General features: G+C 32.3%; 1 protein-coding gene across 1 annotated transcript in view; it reads right to left on the reverse strand.

Annotated features, from left to right (window-relative positions):
* The window catches only part of LOC112001824 (rust resistance kinase Lr10-like), a 28,388-nt gene extending 12,012 nt beyond the window's left edge, over nt 1-16,376 (reverse strand). Inside the window, exons 1-2 of the mRNA XM_065775161.1 lie at nt 15,953-16,376; nt 15,271-15,407 (exon numbers count right to left, since the gene is read on the reverse strand). Coding sequence (XP_065631233.1) covers nt 15,271-15,407; nt 15,953-16,376 — 561 coding nt within the window. The remainder of the gene's footprint in view (nt 1-15,270; nt 15,408-15,952) is intronic.
* Between the last annotated feature and the right edge of the window lie 1,813 nt (nt 16,377-18,189).

An 18,189-nucleotide genomic window follows, 5' to 3' on the forward strand; every position in this document is an offset into this window, starting at 1 on the left:
GGTTTACCTCCAGTACTTTTTTAACTGGAATCGTCTTTTATTTTAATAAGAAACTGCTACATCAACCATTAACTAAATAAAAGGTGGAGATTAAAACCCACTACCACTTCTCATTGTATATTTAAAATAAAAAGAGACATCCAGTTAAAAAATTACTAGAAGTAAGTCAAATTCGAAACAAAGATACTTGCAGCACTTGTATTAGGATTTACCATAACATAAGAATGTAAATAAATTTATATGTAAAGAACTCTACATGCATTTTCAATATATGTGTGTAGGCCCAAAATTTTTCGAGTTATTCGATGTCCATACCTTTCTTTGCAATGGCACACTGGAATTTTCCATTCTTGTCAAGTACACATAGGCCTGCTCCACCATAACATCTGCTACAAGCATCGTATACATGCACTTCAAGATCGAACTCAGCACTTAAGAGTGAAAACAATGTATCATTATTTGTACGCTCTTTTTTTGGGAGCTGAATAATTGAACATTCTAAAGGAAAACACAGAGAGTTATCGTTTAAAAAATATAGTAAAAAAATTGGAACCGTGCGAACCGCTAATAAAATTGGCCACGGTTCTTGAAACCGTATGGTTTGATTGTTGTTCGAGCAGTTCCATGTTTTTTTCACAAAGAGAAATTCTTAGGGTTAAAAGAACCGAAATGATGAGCGTTCACGGTTAATCGGGTCGGATAGTTAAGGTTAAAAGAACCGAAAAAATGAAAGTTCACGATTAATCGGGTTGGACCGTACAGCCTTGTCCGGATCTGAGAAGCATGATTTTAATAGTAGAACTTTCTTTCTCTCACTTATTTTCATAACAAAGAAAATATATATTAACAGGTAGTTGACTTGGATATTGGATAAGGAAGAACTATGAAAGCAGGCTAAAATTATTAGAGCAAGGTGGGTAGGGTACCCATATGACTCCTTGACTCTTTAGTCAAAACCCCAAAACACTCAAAACTTTGTTATGGAAATCTTTGCTGCTGCTTTAAATCTTGACCAAATCGTTTTCATCCGACACAATTAATTGCCCCTGCCGCCCCTGAAGCAAAATGGAGCTAACTTTTTTTTTGGTTTATCAGGTCCATATACAAAACAACAAACAGCAATTGTTACCTGGCCACAGAGGCCAAAGTATTGGCAACACGCCTGTAACAAAATGGAGCTAACTAACCTGAACCCAATGTTTACTTTAAAATTTTTAATTAATAGTTTTGTAGGAAAACTTCTAAGTTTTTAAACTCAAATGAGTATAAAAAGTTGTATTGTATAATAATGTTAGATATATACAAAAAAAAAAAATATATATATATATATATCATTAAAAAACTGTAAAAAAAGAATCCTATCAATTTATGCTCAATGGTTAATCTTTCATAATATGAAATTCATATTCTAGTCATTTAAAAAAAAAAATCATATTTTAACATCTCCGTAATAAAATATTAAAAATTTTCATTTTCAATATAAATTACTAAAGTTTTTTCCTCAGTGAATAAAAAAATTTCAATTGAAATGAAATCTGTAAAGACATGAATGACAAAAAACTTTAGTAGAGACAAGAGCAAAACTTTACAATAAAAAATTAAAATTGAGACAAAAAAATATCTTGTCTATATAACCACTGGACCAATTAGCAAGTATTTATTTTTATTTTTTTGGGGTAAATTTCATTTTAAGCATGTAACAAATTAAGCTCTCAATCTATATTAAACTTCAAACACAAACATGTCTACCAAATATTGATTTCGGTAAGTTTTGGAAAGGTTTTAAATATTTTTGTTGGATTGTTTGGCTTCAGCAAAAATACAAGATGCATGTCCCATTACAATACTCTCCCATGTTAGAATTATGTGGTCAAATAATATAATTTATCATATCTCATAGCTTAAATTTTTAGGAGACTCGGTAATTTAATAAGCTTTTAAGAGAATTGATAATTTATTATGATATTAGAGCAAAAAGTTTTGAGTTCAATCCTAATTCCTTATCTCCTCCCATTTTCAAAATCTCATTTGTTGGGCTCTCCTATTAAAGTAGTTTGGGCCCACATGTAAGGGAGAGTTTTTATTATTATTATTATTATTATTATTATTATTATTATTATTTTTAAGAGAGTTTCAACTTATAGCATCCACTTCTGATAATAGCTCTTTATCATCAGACCAATATATTAATCAGTTTTTGGTGTAGGCGGAGATTGAATCTTAGATCTCTTATACAACTATCAGAAATTTTATCAATTGAACTAACTGGAACTCACAATGACGAGTATTAGAATTACGTGATTAAATAATTAAATTTATCATATTCTAATAGTTTAGGTTTTTTAGAGAAATGGTAATTTATTACACCGTCCTCAAAAAACTAAATCTTATACTTATAGCTTTAAGATGACAATATAACTTTGGGATTCTTAAATATCATTTAGAAAATACAACAATGTTTTTCTTATCTTTTTCAGCATTATCTGTTTTACTTCGTAATTGAAAGTTTGCAAAATCAATCACGCAAAAGATGTTGCATGAAAATTTATTACATACTATTATCAAATTCAAATGTTCATGAAGATGAGCATATGATAACTTTTGATGGATATAAGTAAACTAATCCTCAATTTATTTGGACGGAAAACATTTTTAGAAAACGACCCATTTTCCATAAAACACTTTTTTTTTTTTTTTTAACTACTCATTTTGTTATATTTAAATGATTTTTTTTTTTTTATGCATAAATGTTGAAGAAGAAGATTTTTAATTTTTTTTTTCAATTAACCAAGAGATAGACAGGAGAAGTAGTATTTTTAATTACAGTATCCAGCAAAAAAGAAAAGGACTTAAGTAAAGTAGTATGGAATCTGTCGATTATAGTAGTATTATTGCTAAACCTTCTTTCCATTTATCATTGATGATCAGTCTATATACACTATTATGGTTTTCAAATCCGGACCGTTCAATAAACCGTAAAAAAGAAAAGTTTAAGGTTTTTGAGTTCCAACCGAGATCAAATCGAAATTAAACCGTAATAATGTCATAATTAATTTAATAATTATTTAAAACATAATAAATAGATTAAATTAGTAAAAATTGAAAAAAAATTAAGAAAATTGAATAAAAAATCCAAATAAATATAGAGATCTTATAGACATTTCACAATAAATTAATTTATGAAACCCAAAAAAAAGTTAATAGACATTTTCCCATGAAATTAATTAATTATATATACAAATGTGGGGCCCGTGGGCCTGATAGCCTCGGCCCATCGTGTAGCAGGCCCAAGGCCCATGCCGAGGAGCACAGACCATTCAAGGCTAAATTGGGGAAAGCCTCTTTTCCCAATCCGCGCCGAGGACCTCCTTGTCCTCAGCCTGACAAGGATGATTTTTGGGAAAGACTAACCCCAAAGTAAGCTGTCACCCTCGCATTTAATGCACTCAACTAACCCCCCTGGCCGCATTAATGGGGAGGCAACCCCTTGGCAGGATAACGTTGATCAGAGTGAACCACTTGAGTACTGATAAGGCCTCTGATGGGACGGACGGCCAGAAGAAAAGCAAATAGATGATCAACAGATGGAAGAAGGAGATAGGAAGATGAAAACTATATAAGAAAAGCAAGTAAAGTAAAATGGGGGGGAAAAAAAGAGAGAACAAAAAGGTCTCCTCGGCCACAGGCCGAGGAGCATCCCCCCATTTGTAAAAAAACTCTTAGTATTTTTTTTATAAGGAAAGTTCATGCATGGTGATCGACGGCCAGCGCCTAAACCTTTAACCCACTCTCTATAAATTTATTGTTTGGGCTGGATTGGGCTGAAAACCCATTCATATTCAGGGTCAATCCGAATTGAGTCCCTACAATAAAAGACATTAATTTGTATAATGTTGTACATTTGTTTTTGCAAATGTGTATAATTTTGTGATGTCTCATATATATATATTAAAAAAAAAAAGTTGGCTTTAGTTAACTCAACTAGTAAAGTTTTTGATGGTTGAATAAGAACTCTAGGGTTCAAATCCTATCTACACCAAAAGCTATCATAAGAAGCAGACGCTGTAAGTTAAAACTCTCTAAAAAAAAAGATTTAGAAAAAATTCTTTCTATTTTATAATTATTTTAATATAAGATATGAAAGTTTACATAAAAATAAATTTAAAAATTAATAAATTTATTTTATTAATTATGATGTCATCAGTTTGACTATCAGTCCAAACTTGATCAGACTATAAAACCGAGAACCACTCTCTTTTTTGGATCTTTGATCGGTTCAGTTTTTAAAACCATGTATATACCACTGAGAAAATTAAATAATTATATACAAGGTTAGTATTAGCGACCCTGCAATGTCATTTAACAATGACGATTCATATGGTATAATGGGAAGCAAATAGCCACATCCCAATGATCTATAGTTATTCCTCTTCGGTTTGTACATTAAGCTCCCAATTTACATAGTGCCAAAACCTCAAGGTCCATACAATCTCTCATAATCGCTGGTTCTGGTGAGCTGGCTCAGTAATCTCGTCCACCTTTTGTAAAGGGCAAGTGCCATTTCTATGAATAGTTTATGTTGAGGTTTGGAGATTGCATATATTGTTGGCATACATCTGGTTTTTTATTATACTTGAGCTCACAGCATTTTTTTTTTTTGGGGGGAATTGCTTTATATTGCTTTTAATTAATCAAATGAAATCTCACTTTCAATTTTCTTTATGTTTCTTTTTCAAGGTAAATATGAAGATGACTTTCTCTGAAATCTCCATTTTGATTGTTTATTTTTCAAAGCATGATACATTGAAATCTAATTTTATGATATGCGTGATGACAGATAAGAGGGTTGATGTCAAATTAGGCCAGTATTATTATTATTATTATAGGAGGGCCAAACTAAATATATTAAGATAATTTAAATTCATATCTATATATGTGTGTGTGTGTGTATATATATATATAAACACACACAAACAGATTATGCATAAAGTATGCTGATCACATAATTTAACATATGTTATTTTATGACATTTAGCCAGTGTTGTAATCTGTGAACTACCTTTTAAATCATATTGATCACAATTAACATTCTTTAAAGTTTAAATATTTTAGAACAAGAGTTTTTGAAAAATAATTTAAACATTATACAGTTAGGAGTATACTAATAGTTTTACATGTTATGAAACTTATAAAAAATTAATTAAATTTAAATAATAATAAATGTCACTTTATAAACATATATATACAAGTCAATATTAGAAAAATATTTAAAATATTTATTATTTTTCAAAAATGAAAAATATAATAAGAATCTCTAACTCATATCCATAAAATCTACAATTGTTCATTCGTATTTTAAAAAAATTGTGTGTATGTGTGTGTGTATATATATATATATGTAATTCTCCTAATGCAAAATAATAATAATAAAAAGTTTTGTTCTTAAAAAATAAAGAAGGCTTTTATTAAAAAAATACTTATTTATCTATTTATAAGAAAATTAAGAATAATCAGAGAAAAAAAATTGTTGCATCGATTATTTATGTAAAATATACCTTAACCACTTCAATTAATGAAAACTATGTATGGTATAAAAGTAATAAGAAGAAAAATATTTAATGCGTCTGTCATTTATATAAAGTGGAAAACATTGACACAGTAGGATTAACAGCATTGCTAGAGCACTTTTGTGTGGACTAATATTGAATGTGAACCAATGATAAGTGTGGATGCACTTTCTGGACATTTAGAAGTCTTTCCTAGGATTCTCTCATATAAAAGAAGTCTTTCCTAGGAAAATTAAGTCTCTACTATTGAGGCTGGTTAGTCTTAACCAAAGACTTTTTTTCGTGCTCTTATTGGGTGCATGGGATAAAAGAGAGGCTGTTTGCTTCTCATAATCTCTGGAAATGTGGTTAAATCATTGTGTTTCAGATTTTTTGTGCCTTAGTCTTTTCCTCCTTTAGTGTGGCTCGCACCGGCAAAAGACTTCAGTATATAATAATATATATACTTTGATTGATATAAAACAGAGACAGGAAAAAACTAACATAAGCTCAAGAAAACTTTGTCTATATTTGGCACACAGGTTTTTAAAGGATTCTCACTATTTAGAGGATCATTCTTAATTGAATAAATGAAAAGTTAATTGATGCCTTAATAAGGGCAATGTTTATGAAATATTTTTAAAAACTTTTTATGGAACAAAGGAAAAAGCAACTGATTTTTTTTAATAATTTTTTATAAATTTTATGAAAGTTGTATCAAAGCTTTCATAAAATGGTTTATTAATAAATGTTCTAAAGGTACTTATCACGCCCCAAACCAAAAGGGTTCAAAGCATGAGAAAAACATCTCAAAGGTACTTGTAGATTTTTCTTTTTTGACGATTTAATCCAAATAATTCATATCAAGAACCAACATCAAGAATTATCATAATATATATTTTTTTTAAATACTCCAAAAGTAAGTCAGAGCTCTATACAATAATTACAATGGCCATTGGCCACAAAAGAATAGAGGTCCGAATAAATATAATTACATATCATCAACTTGTCTCATCAGTAGGAATAAAAGTCATCACCGCTATTAGATACAAAAGAATGAGTCAAGCCTACTTTACGATGTACATCTAAAGATTACCATAACAATAGTTCAGCCTCCATAAGTAGTTAGTCTAACTACTGCTAGTCACATAAACCTATCTCAAAACGATTGTTGCATGCTCTAAAAAAGTTTGTGTTGAAGTTCAAAATTAAATGGCCACAAACTATGGCCCAGAGAAGTAAAAGAATGTTGGGCCCATTTCACACAAAAATAAATAAATAATGAAAAACTGGAAAGACTGAGCTCTCATAACAAAGAAAAGAGAGAAGAAAGAAAGAAAGGGGAAGAAGCCTAGGAAAATCGAATCCAGAGATCCGCAAAAAAGCCTAAAACAGGCAGAACTAGCGACCCAAAAAAAGCCTAGAAAGAAGAACTGGGTCGGGATCCCAGAGAACCCCCAGAGTCAGGGGATCCCTGGACGCGCGAAGTGAGATTAAAGTAAAGAGAGATAAAAGACAAAAAAGGCATGCGAGTCTCATGCTCTGATGCTCCAGACATATAGTGGGACCAGGAAGTACAAAATGCATGAGCTGTGATCTCAACCATTTGGAGAAAGTAACAAGGAAGAGTGCAACTGGAAAAAAAAAAGGGCTGGAGCGCTTCAGACAAACCAACGGAGAAATCCGGAAATAGAAAACTAGCTAAGGAACTTTCACTTGGTCGGGCCAAAAAGCAAGAAATTATGAAGAAAAGGGAAAAGACATGACCCTGGGCAACCTGGCACGGCACGAGCTCTAAGGGGCAAAATGGAGAAATTGTTAGTACCCCCAGAGCCCGAAGTTGTGCTATAAAAGGAGGAAGAGGTCCATGCTACAGGGGACTTCGAATGGAGACTAAGGGATAGAGAATTCATTTACGATTAGATCATTTGAGGCATTCACAATTGTCTTTCTAAAGTCCATTGAAAATATAGAAAAGATTCTGTAAACTTAAGAGAAAACAGGGGAACCGTTCCTGGTATCCCAGAGGCAGCCACTACAGTACATGCTTGGATTCAACAAGTTCAAACTTTGCAAGCCTTTGAAGCTTGAAAAGCTATCAAAGTCTGTAACTTTTGAACTCAGTTGAACCTTGCACCACGTCTTAGTGAGCATTGTAATCACAACTAAGGGAAATTAATAAAATACACCTCATTAATTCCCTACAATAAAAGACATTAATTTGTATAATGTTGTACATTTGTTTTTGCAAATGTGTATAATTTTGTGATGTCTCATATATATATATTAAAAAAAAAAAGTTGGCTTTAGTTAACTCAACTAGTAAAGTTTTTGATGGTTGAATAAGAACTCTAGGGTTCAAATCCTATCTACACCAAAAGCTATCATAAGAAGCAGACGCTGTAAGTTAAAACTCTCTAAAAAAAAAGATTTAGAAAAAATTCTTTCTATTTTATAATTATTTTAATATAAGATATGAAAGTTTACATAAAAATAAATTTAAAAATTAATAAATTTATTTTATTAATTATGATGTCATCAGTTTGACTATCAGTCCAAACTTGATCAGACTATAAAACCGAGAACCACTCTCTTTTTTGGATCTTTGATCGGTTCAGTTTTTAAAACCATGTATATACCACTGAGAAAATTAAATAATTATATACAAGGTTAGTATTAGCGACCCTGCAATGTCATTTAACAATGACGATTCATATGGTATAATGGGAAGCAAATAGCCACATCCCAATGATCTATAGTTATTCCTCTTCGGTTTGTACATTAAGCTCCCAATTTACATAGTGCCAAAACCTCAAGGTCCATACAATCTCTCATAATCGCTGGTTCTGGTGAGCTGGCTCAGTAATCTCGTCCACCTTTTGTAAAGGGCAAGTGCCATTTCTATGAATAGTTTATGTTGAGGTTTGGAGATTGCATATATTGTTGGCATACATCTGGTTTTTTATTATACTTGAGCTCACAGCATTTTTTTTTTTTGGGGGGAATTGCTTTATATTGCTTTTAATTAATCAAATGAAATCTCACTTTCAATTTTCTTTATGTTTCTTTTTCAAGGTAAATATGAAGATGACTTTCTCTGAAATCTCCATTTTGATTGTTTATTTTTCAAAGCATGATACATTGAAATCTAATTTTATGATATGCGTGATGACAGATAAGAGGGTTGATGTCAAATTAGGCCAGTATTATTATTATTATTATAGGAGGGCCAAACTAAATATATTAAGATAATTTAAATTCATATCTATATATGTGTGTGTGTGTGTATATATATATATAAACACACACAAACAGATTATGCATAAAGTATGCTGATCACATAATTTAACATATGTTATTTTATGACATTTAGCCAGTGTTGTAATCTGTGAACTACCTTTTAAATCATATTGATCACAATTAACATTCTTTAAAGTTTAAATATTTTAGAACAAGAGTTTTTGAAAAATAATTTAAACATTATACAGTTAGGAGTATACTAATAGTTTTACATGTTATGAAACTTATAAAAAATTAATTAAATTTAAATAATAATAAATGTCACTTTATAAACATATATATACAAGTCAATATTAGAAAAATATTTAAAATATTTATTATTTTTCAAAAATGAAAAATATAATAAGAATCTCTAACTCATATCCATAAAATCTACAATTGTTCATTCGTATTTTAAAAAAATTGTGTGTATGTGTGTGTGTATATATATATATATGTAATTCTCCTAATGCAAAATAATAATAATAAAAAGTTTTGTTCTTAAAAAATAAAGAAGGCTTTTATTAAAAAAATACTTATTTATCTATTTATAAGAAAATTAAGAATAATCAGAGAAAAAAAATTGTTGCATCGATTATTTATGTAAAATATACCTTAACCACTTCAATTAATGAAAACTATGTATGGTATAAAAGTAATAAGAAGAAAAATATTTAATGCGTCTGTCATTTATATAAAGTGGAAAACATTGACACAGTAGGATTAACAGCATTGCTAGAGCACTTTTGTGTGGACTAATATTGAATGTGAACCAATGATAAGTGTGGATGCACTTTCTGGACATTTAGAAGTCTTTCCTAGGATTCTCTCATATAAAAGAAGTCTTTCCTAGGAAAATTAAGTCTCTACTATTGAGGCTGGTTAGTCTTAACCAAAGATTTTTTTTCGTGCTCTTATTGGGTGCATGGGATAAAAGAGAGGCTGTTTGCTTCTCATAATCTCTGGAAATGTGGTTAAATCATTGTGTTTCAGATTTTTTGTGCCTTAGTCTTTTCCTCCTTTCGTGTGGCTCGCACCGGCAAAAGACTTCAGTATATAATAATATATATACTTTGATTGATATAAAACAGAGACAGGAAAAAACTAACATAAGCTCAAGAAAACTTTGTCTATATTTGGCACACAGGTTTTTAAAGGATTCTCACTATTTAGAGGATCATTCTTAATTGAATAAATGAAAAGTTAATTGATGCCTTAATAAGGGCAATGTTTATGAAATATTTTTAAAAACTTTTTATGAAACAAAGGAAAAAGCAACTGATTTTTTTTAATAATTTTTTATAAATTTTATGAAAGTTGTATCAAAGCTTTCATAAAATGGTTTATTAATAAATGTTCTAAAGGTACTTATCACGCCCCAAACCAAAAGGGTTCAAAGCATGAGAAAAACATCTCAAAGGTACTTGTAGATTTTTCTTTTTTGACGATTTAATCCAAATAATTCATATCAAGAACCAACATCAAGAATTATCATAATATATATTTTTTTTAAATACTCCAAAAGTAAGTCAGAGCTCTATACAATAATTACAATGGCCATTGGCCACAAAAGAATAGAGGTCCGAATAAATATAATTACATATCATCAACTTGTCTCATCAGTAGGAATAAAAGTCATCACCGCTATTAGATACAAAAGAATGAGTCAAGCCTACTTTACGATGTACATCTAAAGATTACCATAACAATAGTTCAGCCTCCATAAGTAGTTAGTCTAACTACTGCTAGTCACATAAACCTATCTCAAAACGATTGTTGCATGCTCTAAAAAAGTTTGTGTTGAAGTTCAAAATTAAATGGCCACAAACTATGGCCCAGAGAAGTAAAAGAATGTTGGGCCCATTTCACACAAAAATAAATAAATAATGAAAAACTGGAAAGACTGAGCTCTCATAACAAAGAAAAGAGAGAAGAAAGAAAGAAAGGGGAAGAAGCCTAGGAAAATCGAATCCAGAGATCCGCAAAAAAGCCTAAAACAGGCAGAACTAGCGACCCAAAAAAAGCCTAGAAAGAAGAACTGGGTCGGGATCCCAGAGAACCCCCAGAGTCAGGGGATCCCTGGACGCGCGAAGTGAGATTAAAGTAAAGAGAGATAAAAGACAAAAAAGGCATGCGAGTCTCATGCTCTGATGCTCCAGACATATAGTGGGACCAGGAAGTACAAAATGCATGAGCTGTGATCTCAACCATTTGGAGAAAGTAACAAGGAAGAGTGCAACTGGAAAAAAAAAAGGGCTGGAGCGCTTCAGACAAACCAACGGAGAAATCCGGAAATAGAAAACTAGCTAAGGAACTTTCACTTGGTCGGGCCAAAAAGCAAGAAATTATGAAGAAAAGGGAAAAGACATGACCCTGGGCAACCTGGCACGGCACGAGCTCTAAGGGGCAAAATGGAGAAATTGTTAGTACCCCCAGAGCCCGAAGTTGTGCTATAAAAGGAGGAAGAGGTCCATGCTACAGGGGACTTCGAATGGAGACTAAGGGATAGAGAATTCATTTACGATTAGATCATTTGAGGCATTCACAATTGTCTTTCTAAAGTCCATTGAAAATATAGAAAAGATTCTGTAAACTTAAGAGAAAACAGGGGAACCGTTCCTGGTATCCCAGAGGCAGCCACTACAGTACATGCTTGGATTCAACAAGTTCAAACTTTGCAAGCCTTTGAAGCTTGAAAAGCTATCAAAGTCTGTAACTTTTGAACTCAGTTGAACCTTGCACCACGTCTTAGTGAGCATTGTAATCACAACTAAGGGAAATTAATAAAATACACCTCATTAACTAGAGGATCCCTGACTTGTTCTTACATTATATTTCATTTTATTGTGCATCTCTTTACTGTTGAAAGCTATTCAGTATAGATATCTTTTTTGTTAGTTATTTGTATTGTAGGAAGTTTGTTTTATGCACCACTCGGTTCTAAAACAGCCCTCTTAGCTGCGATGAACCGAGCCCAGTCCACCAGAAATATTTTTCTTTTTTTTTGGCCCAAGATCCTTGGGCCACCTGTGTGCTAAGAAAAAAGCACTCTCACAGTTTGTAAAAGAATGGGATGAGACAGAACCCAGTAAGTAGCATAATTAATGGGGGTGGGGGAAATGAAAGTCTCATGATAACACAGTTTTCAGGCCCGTATCGTTTAACGAATCGGAAAAGGGAGAGGTTCAAGGTTTTTAAGATTGACCGAGGTTCAAAGAATGTCAAACCGTGATGATGTCATAATTGATTTAATAATAAAATACAAATAAAGGTATTAAAATGGCAAACATTAACAAATTTTTCTTAAAAATATGTCTAAAAAATTAAGCAACTTTCAAATGAACTTTCACCATTTTTATAAGGTTAATAGAACATAATAAAGCATAAACAAGTATTAAAAAAATTGTGTTTAGTAATCTTTCAAATAAAAAATGATCTAAAATAAAATCATTTTCAACATAAATTAATACATTGTATATTCACATGTAAAAAGTATAGTTCTTGAACCTATAATAAAATTATCAAATAATAATATATTGAGATTTGTAATATAATAAATTGGAAAACTATAACCTAAATTGTAAATAAATAAAATATTAAATCCAATAATGACACAACAAAGGAGCATAGCCTATTGGTTATTGCACCAGTTTTGACCTACTAATCCCTGGTTCTATCCCTCGCCAACACCTATTTGGAAATTTTTATATTTAAAATGACTGAACTGTAACTTCCCCTTAAAAAACCGAATTTCTACTCAGCTCAAGGTTGCCTAGGTCGGATCAACCGATTCGGTTTAAGTCTGCAACCTTGCATGATAATGAGCATTTCACAAAACATGCTATAATTTGGGAATTTCCATGTAACACCAAGCTTCCCAATATCATGGCACAATGGCAAAACTACATCAAAAGCTCACAAGCTAATGTATTTGAAATACATGGTTCACTTTCAAGTAGTTTCATAAAATATTTCCATAACCAAATATCCACAATATTCTCAAAGTCCTCAAAATCATTTCTTCTCATAAATATTTTGCATAAATTTCCCAAATAATACAAGCTAAGATAAAACATTTTTAGAATTTGCAAATAATACAATAAATCCATAAAATCTATTCCCAAGAATTTTATAAAAGATGCATATCTTTTCCATGCTAACAAATTATGCATTTCCCTATATGCATTACTAAATATGATGCACTTTTCATAAATATTCATATATAATAGGGTTACAATGCAATACTTTTTAAGAAAACATAATCCCACAAATAATTTTATGTTTGACCAAAAAAAAAAAAAAAACATTTATGCAACATGGTTATTTTCCAAAAATCTTATAAAAAAACTACTTATCTTGCAACCTGCAAAACCTAATTCTCTAAGCTCCAAAAGAGATTAGCTAGAACTTTAACAATACCAAGCAAACCTATCACAATAAACATAAAACTTGAAATTGTATTTAGCTGCAAATTAGGAATTGCCAAATAAGCATTTAATTAGGCAAGCCTAGCATTTAGTTTCACAAATAATGTATTCCACATCTAAAGTTTCTCAACAATATAAAATATACAGCATAAACTCCAATCTATACTCATAAATCATTTAAGGTATTATCTCTAACATCAAACTTCAACACTTAATAAGTAGTTCCCACAAGATTTATATAATATCATCAAGAGACCCATAACACCAAAATCATAATATTCTCCAAGACAAACAATTAGAATCTTTAACTAGTTCTAAATAATCAATAAAAATTATTTTCACCATCTATTTCACATTAAAAAGCCAAAACCCCAAAAATCTTCACCACTTAGATAGCCATTGATGATGCACAAAAATCAGTAGGCTGAAGTGCTTTGGACTATGGTAATGGCTTTTGGTCCTAAAAAGCAAAGAAAGAATTGTCAAGGGTGAACGGTGTAACTCGACCAAAGACCCTCTGATGGTTAAGTCAGTTTTCTCTCTAGAACATAAGGAAGGGAAAAATAATGAATGGTGGTACTTACCTTGAGTGAATAGGACTTGTTCCTTTTATAGAGAGTTAGAAGTGAGTCTACTTGTTTGGATCCATCACCATCGTTGGTGATGTGAGTAGTTAATGGAGAAAATGGGTAAATGGAGTACGTGGAGCGAATTACAAGGAACTCCTTCCACGTTTTGAGGTAGTACACTATGGTCAAATCATAAGGAAGTTTATGAGAAGTCCTTTTGTAGAATTCACCAAGTGTTATTTGGTCATCCTTATGTTTGTACTATGGACAACCTACTTGGTCTTCTTATAAAGGGTCTTGTATTGTTCCTAAGTACAATGTTCTTGTTCTCCTCTTCTTAAGGTTTCCTGGAGGTGGTCAAATTATGGATGCGGTGACTGTGGACAATCATCATGGACGAATATCCTTAACTTAGTCCCCATCAGCCACCATTGTAAAAACTCTAAACCCATTCATCAAATAATTCCACCAACACAAAACTCATACATATAAACACATGAATATCACTTTTAAAGCTCATAAATCACATGGGTATCATTATCAAAGCTTAGATAAAGAAAACATCTAGCAAAAGCATATAAACCCACCAAAAAGATTAGAAATTTTATCTTAAATAAAAGATATGAAGGTGCTGAGAGGTTCTTAAGGATTTTCCGGTAATCTTGCCAAAACAATGATGGTGGAGATGGTGGTAAAGGAGGTACAATGGTGGGAGAGGATGAGAGAGTGAGGGATATTTATGAGAATGAGTGGTGGGGGATAGAGGGGTAGGTAGGGCACATGGGACACCAAAAAAAATCTAACTTCCATTTTTTCTTTTCTTTTTGACTAGGGCGTCACATTCTTCTCCTCTTATAAAAATTTCATCCTCGAAATTGTACATATTAAACTTAGGTCTCTTTCCTTTATGCACCTTATCCATATTAATTGAGAGTCACTGCCTTGCAACAATTTCATTCTTTTTACTAGAGTTGGTTGAACTCTCAACTATCCAAGTAGGTCTCTAAATGACTTATACAACCTCAACTCCCAACCTTTCTAAATCAATAATGATTTCCCTCTAAGTGGTATGCAAAGTAGCTGAAAAATGACCAGAGACTTTCTACTAAGTTCACTAACAATGACATAGCCTTATAGAGATGATAGTTAATAAAGAAATTATAGTCCTTAAACAATTATAGCCATTGCCGTTGTCTCATATTTAGCTTATTCCAATTAAAGAAATACTCTAAAATTTTATGAACCATAAAAATCTCACATCTCTCTCGTACAAATTGTAGCCAACTCCAAGTCATGTGGGGTAATCTTTTTTGTAATTCTTATATTCTTCCAACATCCAATGTATTTCCATCCTTAGAGATCACATAACCTAACAACATTACTTGATTCCACTAGAATTCACATTTCCTCAATTTAGCAAACAATTTATTCTCTTAGAATTTGTAAAACAATCCTCAAATGTTCTTCATGCTCTTCTTGGCTCTTAGAATAAATCAAAATATCATCAATGAACACAATGACAAAGTGATCCAAGTAATCATGAAATGCCACATTCATCAAATCCATAAAGGTAGTAGGGGCATTAGCTAATCCAAATAGCATCATTAAAAACTCATAATAACCATACCTAGTCCAAAAGGGTGCCTTTGGTATGTATGTCTTAAATTTTCAACTATTGGTAACCAAAACAAGATCAATTTTAGAAAATACTTGTTCTCTTTGCCATTAGTCAAGCAAATCATCACTGCAAGGCAAATGATATTTACTCTTAATGGTAACTCAATTTAGATCATGGTAGTTGGTACATAACCTTATAGATTCATCCTTCTTCTTAAAAATGCATGCAAGCATGATAAGAAGCCAACTGGTCCATGCCTAGGATAACATAAAAATCATGCTTATTTAGTAACACCATTTTAGCCAATAACTCTCTACCCTCGATAAAAAGATAGAAGACTTGAGCACAAAATTATTCCATATAATATCACCAATTGGGGTAGAAGCTAATAACTTAAAATCAAGGAGTTCTAGGCTCTTATCACAACTTTTTGTAAGGCAATAGAAACAAAGAATGCATAGAACCAAGTTCAAAAGAACTCTTCTAGCATGTGCGGAGAGCAAGAAACTATACCTGTCACCACGTTGTCTATGGCCTGAACATCTTGAGCAGCCAATGCATACATTCTACCTTGCACCTTCTTCCCATTGTTATTAACCTTAATAGTTTGAGGCAAAAAAGAAGAACTTGAGCCTTTAGCAATTGGGCATTCTCTAGCAAAGTGCCCAAGTTGCTTACAATTGTAGCACAACTTCACTCCACCAAAAGCATGACCATTATGAAATCTATCACAATGGGAGCAAAGCTTCTTTTCACTTGATTGAGGCAAGGCACCATTGTCTTGCCCATAAGAATGATTCCCATTACCAAACTTCTTAAAGAACCCCTTTTTGAAAATTTTCCCCGAACCCTCTCCATGTTGAAAAAAAAAGGGTTCTTGCTTCTTTTCATCCTCCCTAGAATCAAGGTTGCACTTAAAGTCCTCTTCAAGATTCATTGCTTCACAATCTTAGTAAAAGTACTAACTCAGAGGCTATAATGTGGAGGCGAATCTTATCATTAAGACATTTTTGAAACTTGCTTACTTTCTTAGGTCCATTTGGAATTAAATAGGGAGCAAAGCGGGAGAGCTCAACAAACTTTGCAACATATTCGTCCATAGTCATAGTCCCTTGAACCAAATCAAAAAATTATCTCTCCTTTTAATCCCTAACTACATCAGGGAAATAAGTCTCATTAAAGACTTCCTTAAATTTCTCCCAAGTAATAGAAGTGTCCTTTCCTAACTCCATCCTCAACAAGCGCTCAGTGCTCATCCACCAGTTCACAGCAGAATCTTGAAGAGCAAAAGTAGCATACACCACCTTTTGAGGATCAGTGCATTCAAGAGCTCTCAATAACTTTTCCATATTTAGCAGCCAATTCTTTGCTGCCATTGGGTCAGGTTCAACATTAAAAGTTGGAGGGTTTTGCTTATGAAAATCCCCAAAAGAACAACCCTCCCTCCTACGCTCACCACCTTGAACCGCTCTAGCAATCTTAGCATAGATCCTGTTTGCCACCTTATCAATCTCACCACCATCAGGAGTGATAGATCTCTCACGCTCTTGGCGTTGCCTAGGGTCATGTTTTGGAGCTGTAACCTCATCTACGTGCCTTACTTTACGTGCTTTCTTTTTAAGACGCATAGTGTACAAAGGTACTTATACCTATACCCAAGAAACAAAGCAAGTAAATCACAAAGCAACATAGAAGGTTAGCATAGACAAGCTAGATAAGGATAAAGGAATAGCATGTGGAAGCTTCAACAAATGCACTAAATAAATGATTCATTAAACCATTAATGCTTTGACTTATATCAAAATCAATTCCTATTTCAAAGTCTACAGAATCATGACCTAAGCTCTAATACCATAGTTGTCACGCCCCAAATCGAAAAGGGTCCAAAGCATGAGAAAAACGTCTCAAAAGTACTTGTAGATTTTTCCTTTTTGACAATTCAATCCAAATAATTTATATCAAGCACTAACATCAAGAATTATCATAATGATTTCTTTAAAAATACTCTAAAAGTAAGTCAGAGCTCTATGCAATGATTACAACGCCCATTGGCCACAAAAGAATGGAGGTCTGAATAAATATAATTACATATCATCAACTTGTCCCATCAGTGGGAATAAAAGTCATTACCACTATTAGATACAAAATAATGAGTTAAGCCTACTTTAGAATGTACATTTAAATTCACCCGGTGGGGATTTGCCTCGATGGTTTTCCCCATTCGTACACAAATCACCTGTGTCAAATTTATTTTCTGCTGCATTTAGTTATTTGGTGACTTGTTTGTGCTACCATGCTATTGCATGAAATTTGATCTAATTAATTAACTTCAGTAATTAATTAATTAATTGCAAATGGTCAATTTATTTAACCCAACACACACTATGGGCCAAAATATAAACATCTTTGCCAACATGGACAAAGTCCCAAGCAACAAAAGTAGAGAGTATAGTTTTCACATCATCCACAATACTAGAGAGAGAACATGGTATAATAGACGAATCACCTTCGATAATGGCAAAGCTAGAACCATGGTGCAACTTCAATTGCTAGGAGAGCTGCCCTCACTATTAATGAATAGTTTCAGTTGAGCTTTGGAAAGCATATATCTTAAATATGTATTGTAGGGAAAAATTTTGGTTCTTCCTAAATCAATGGCGGAACTTAGGTTGGAACAGCAAAGGAGTTTGTAACAAAATTCTCTCAAGTTCTAACCATTTCGGTCTACCAAGTGTCCTGCGAGATCACTG

Source organism: Quercus suber, unplaced genomic scaffold, assembly GCF_002906115.3.
Source record: "Quercus suber isolate HL8 unplaced genomic scaffold, Cork oak 2.0 scaffold_106, whole genome shotgun sequence".
Classification (NCBI taxonomy): domain Eukaryota; kingdom Viridiplantae; phylum Streptophyta; class Magnoliopsida; order Fagales; family Fagaceae; genus Quercus; species Quercus suber.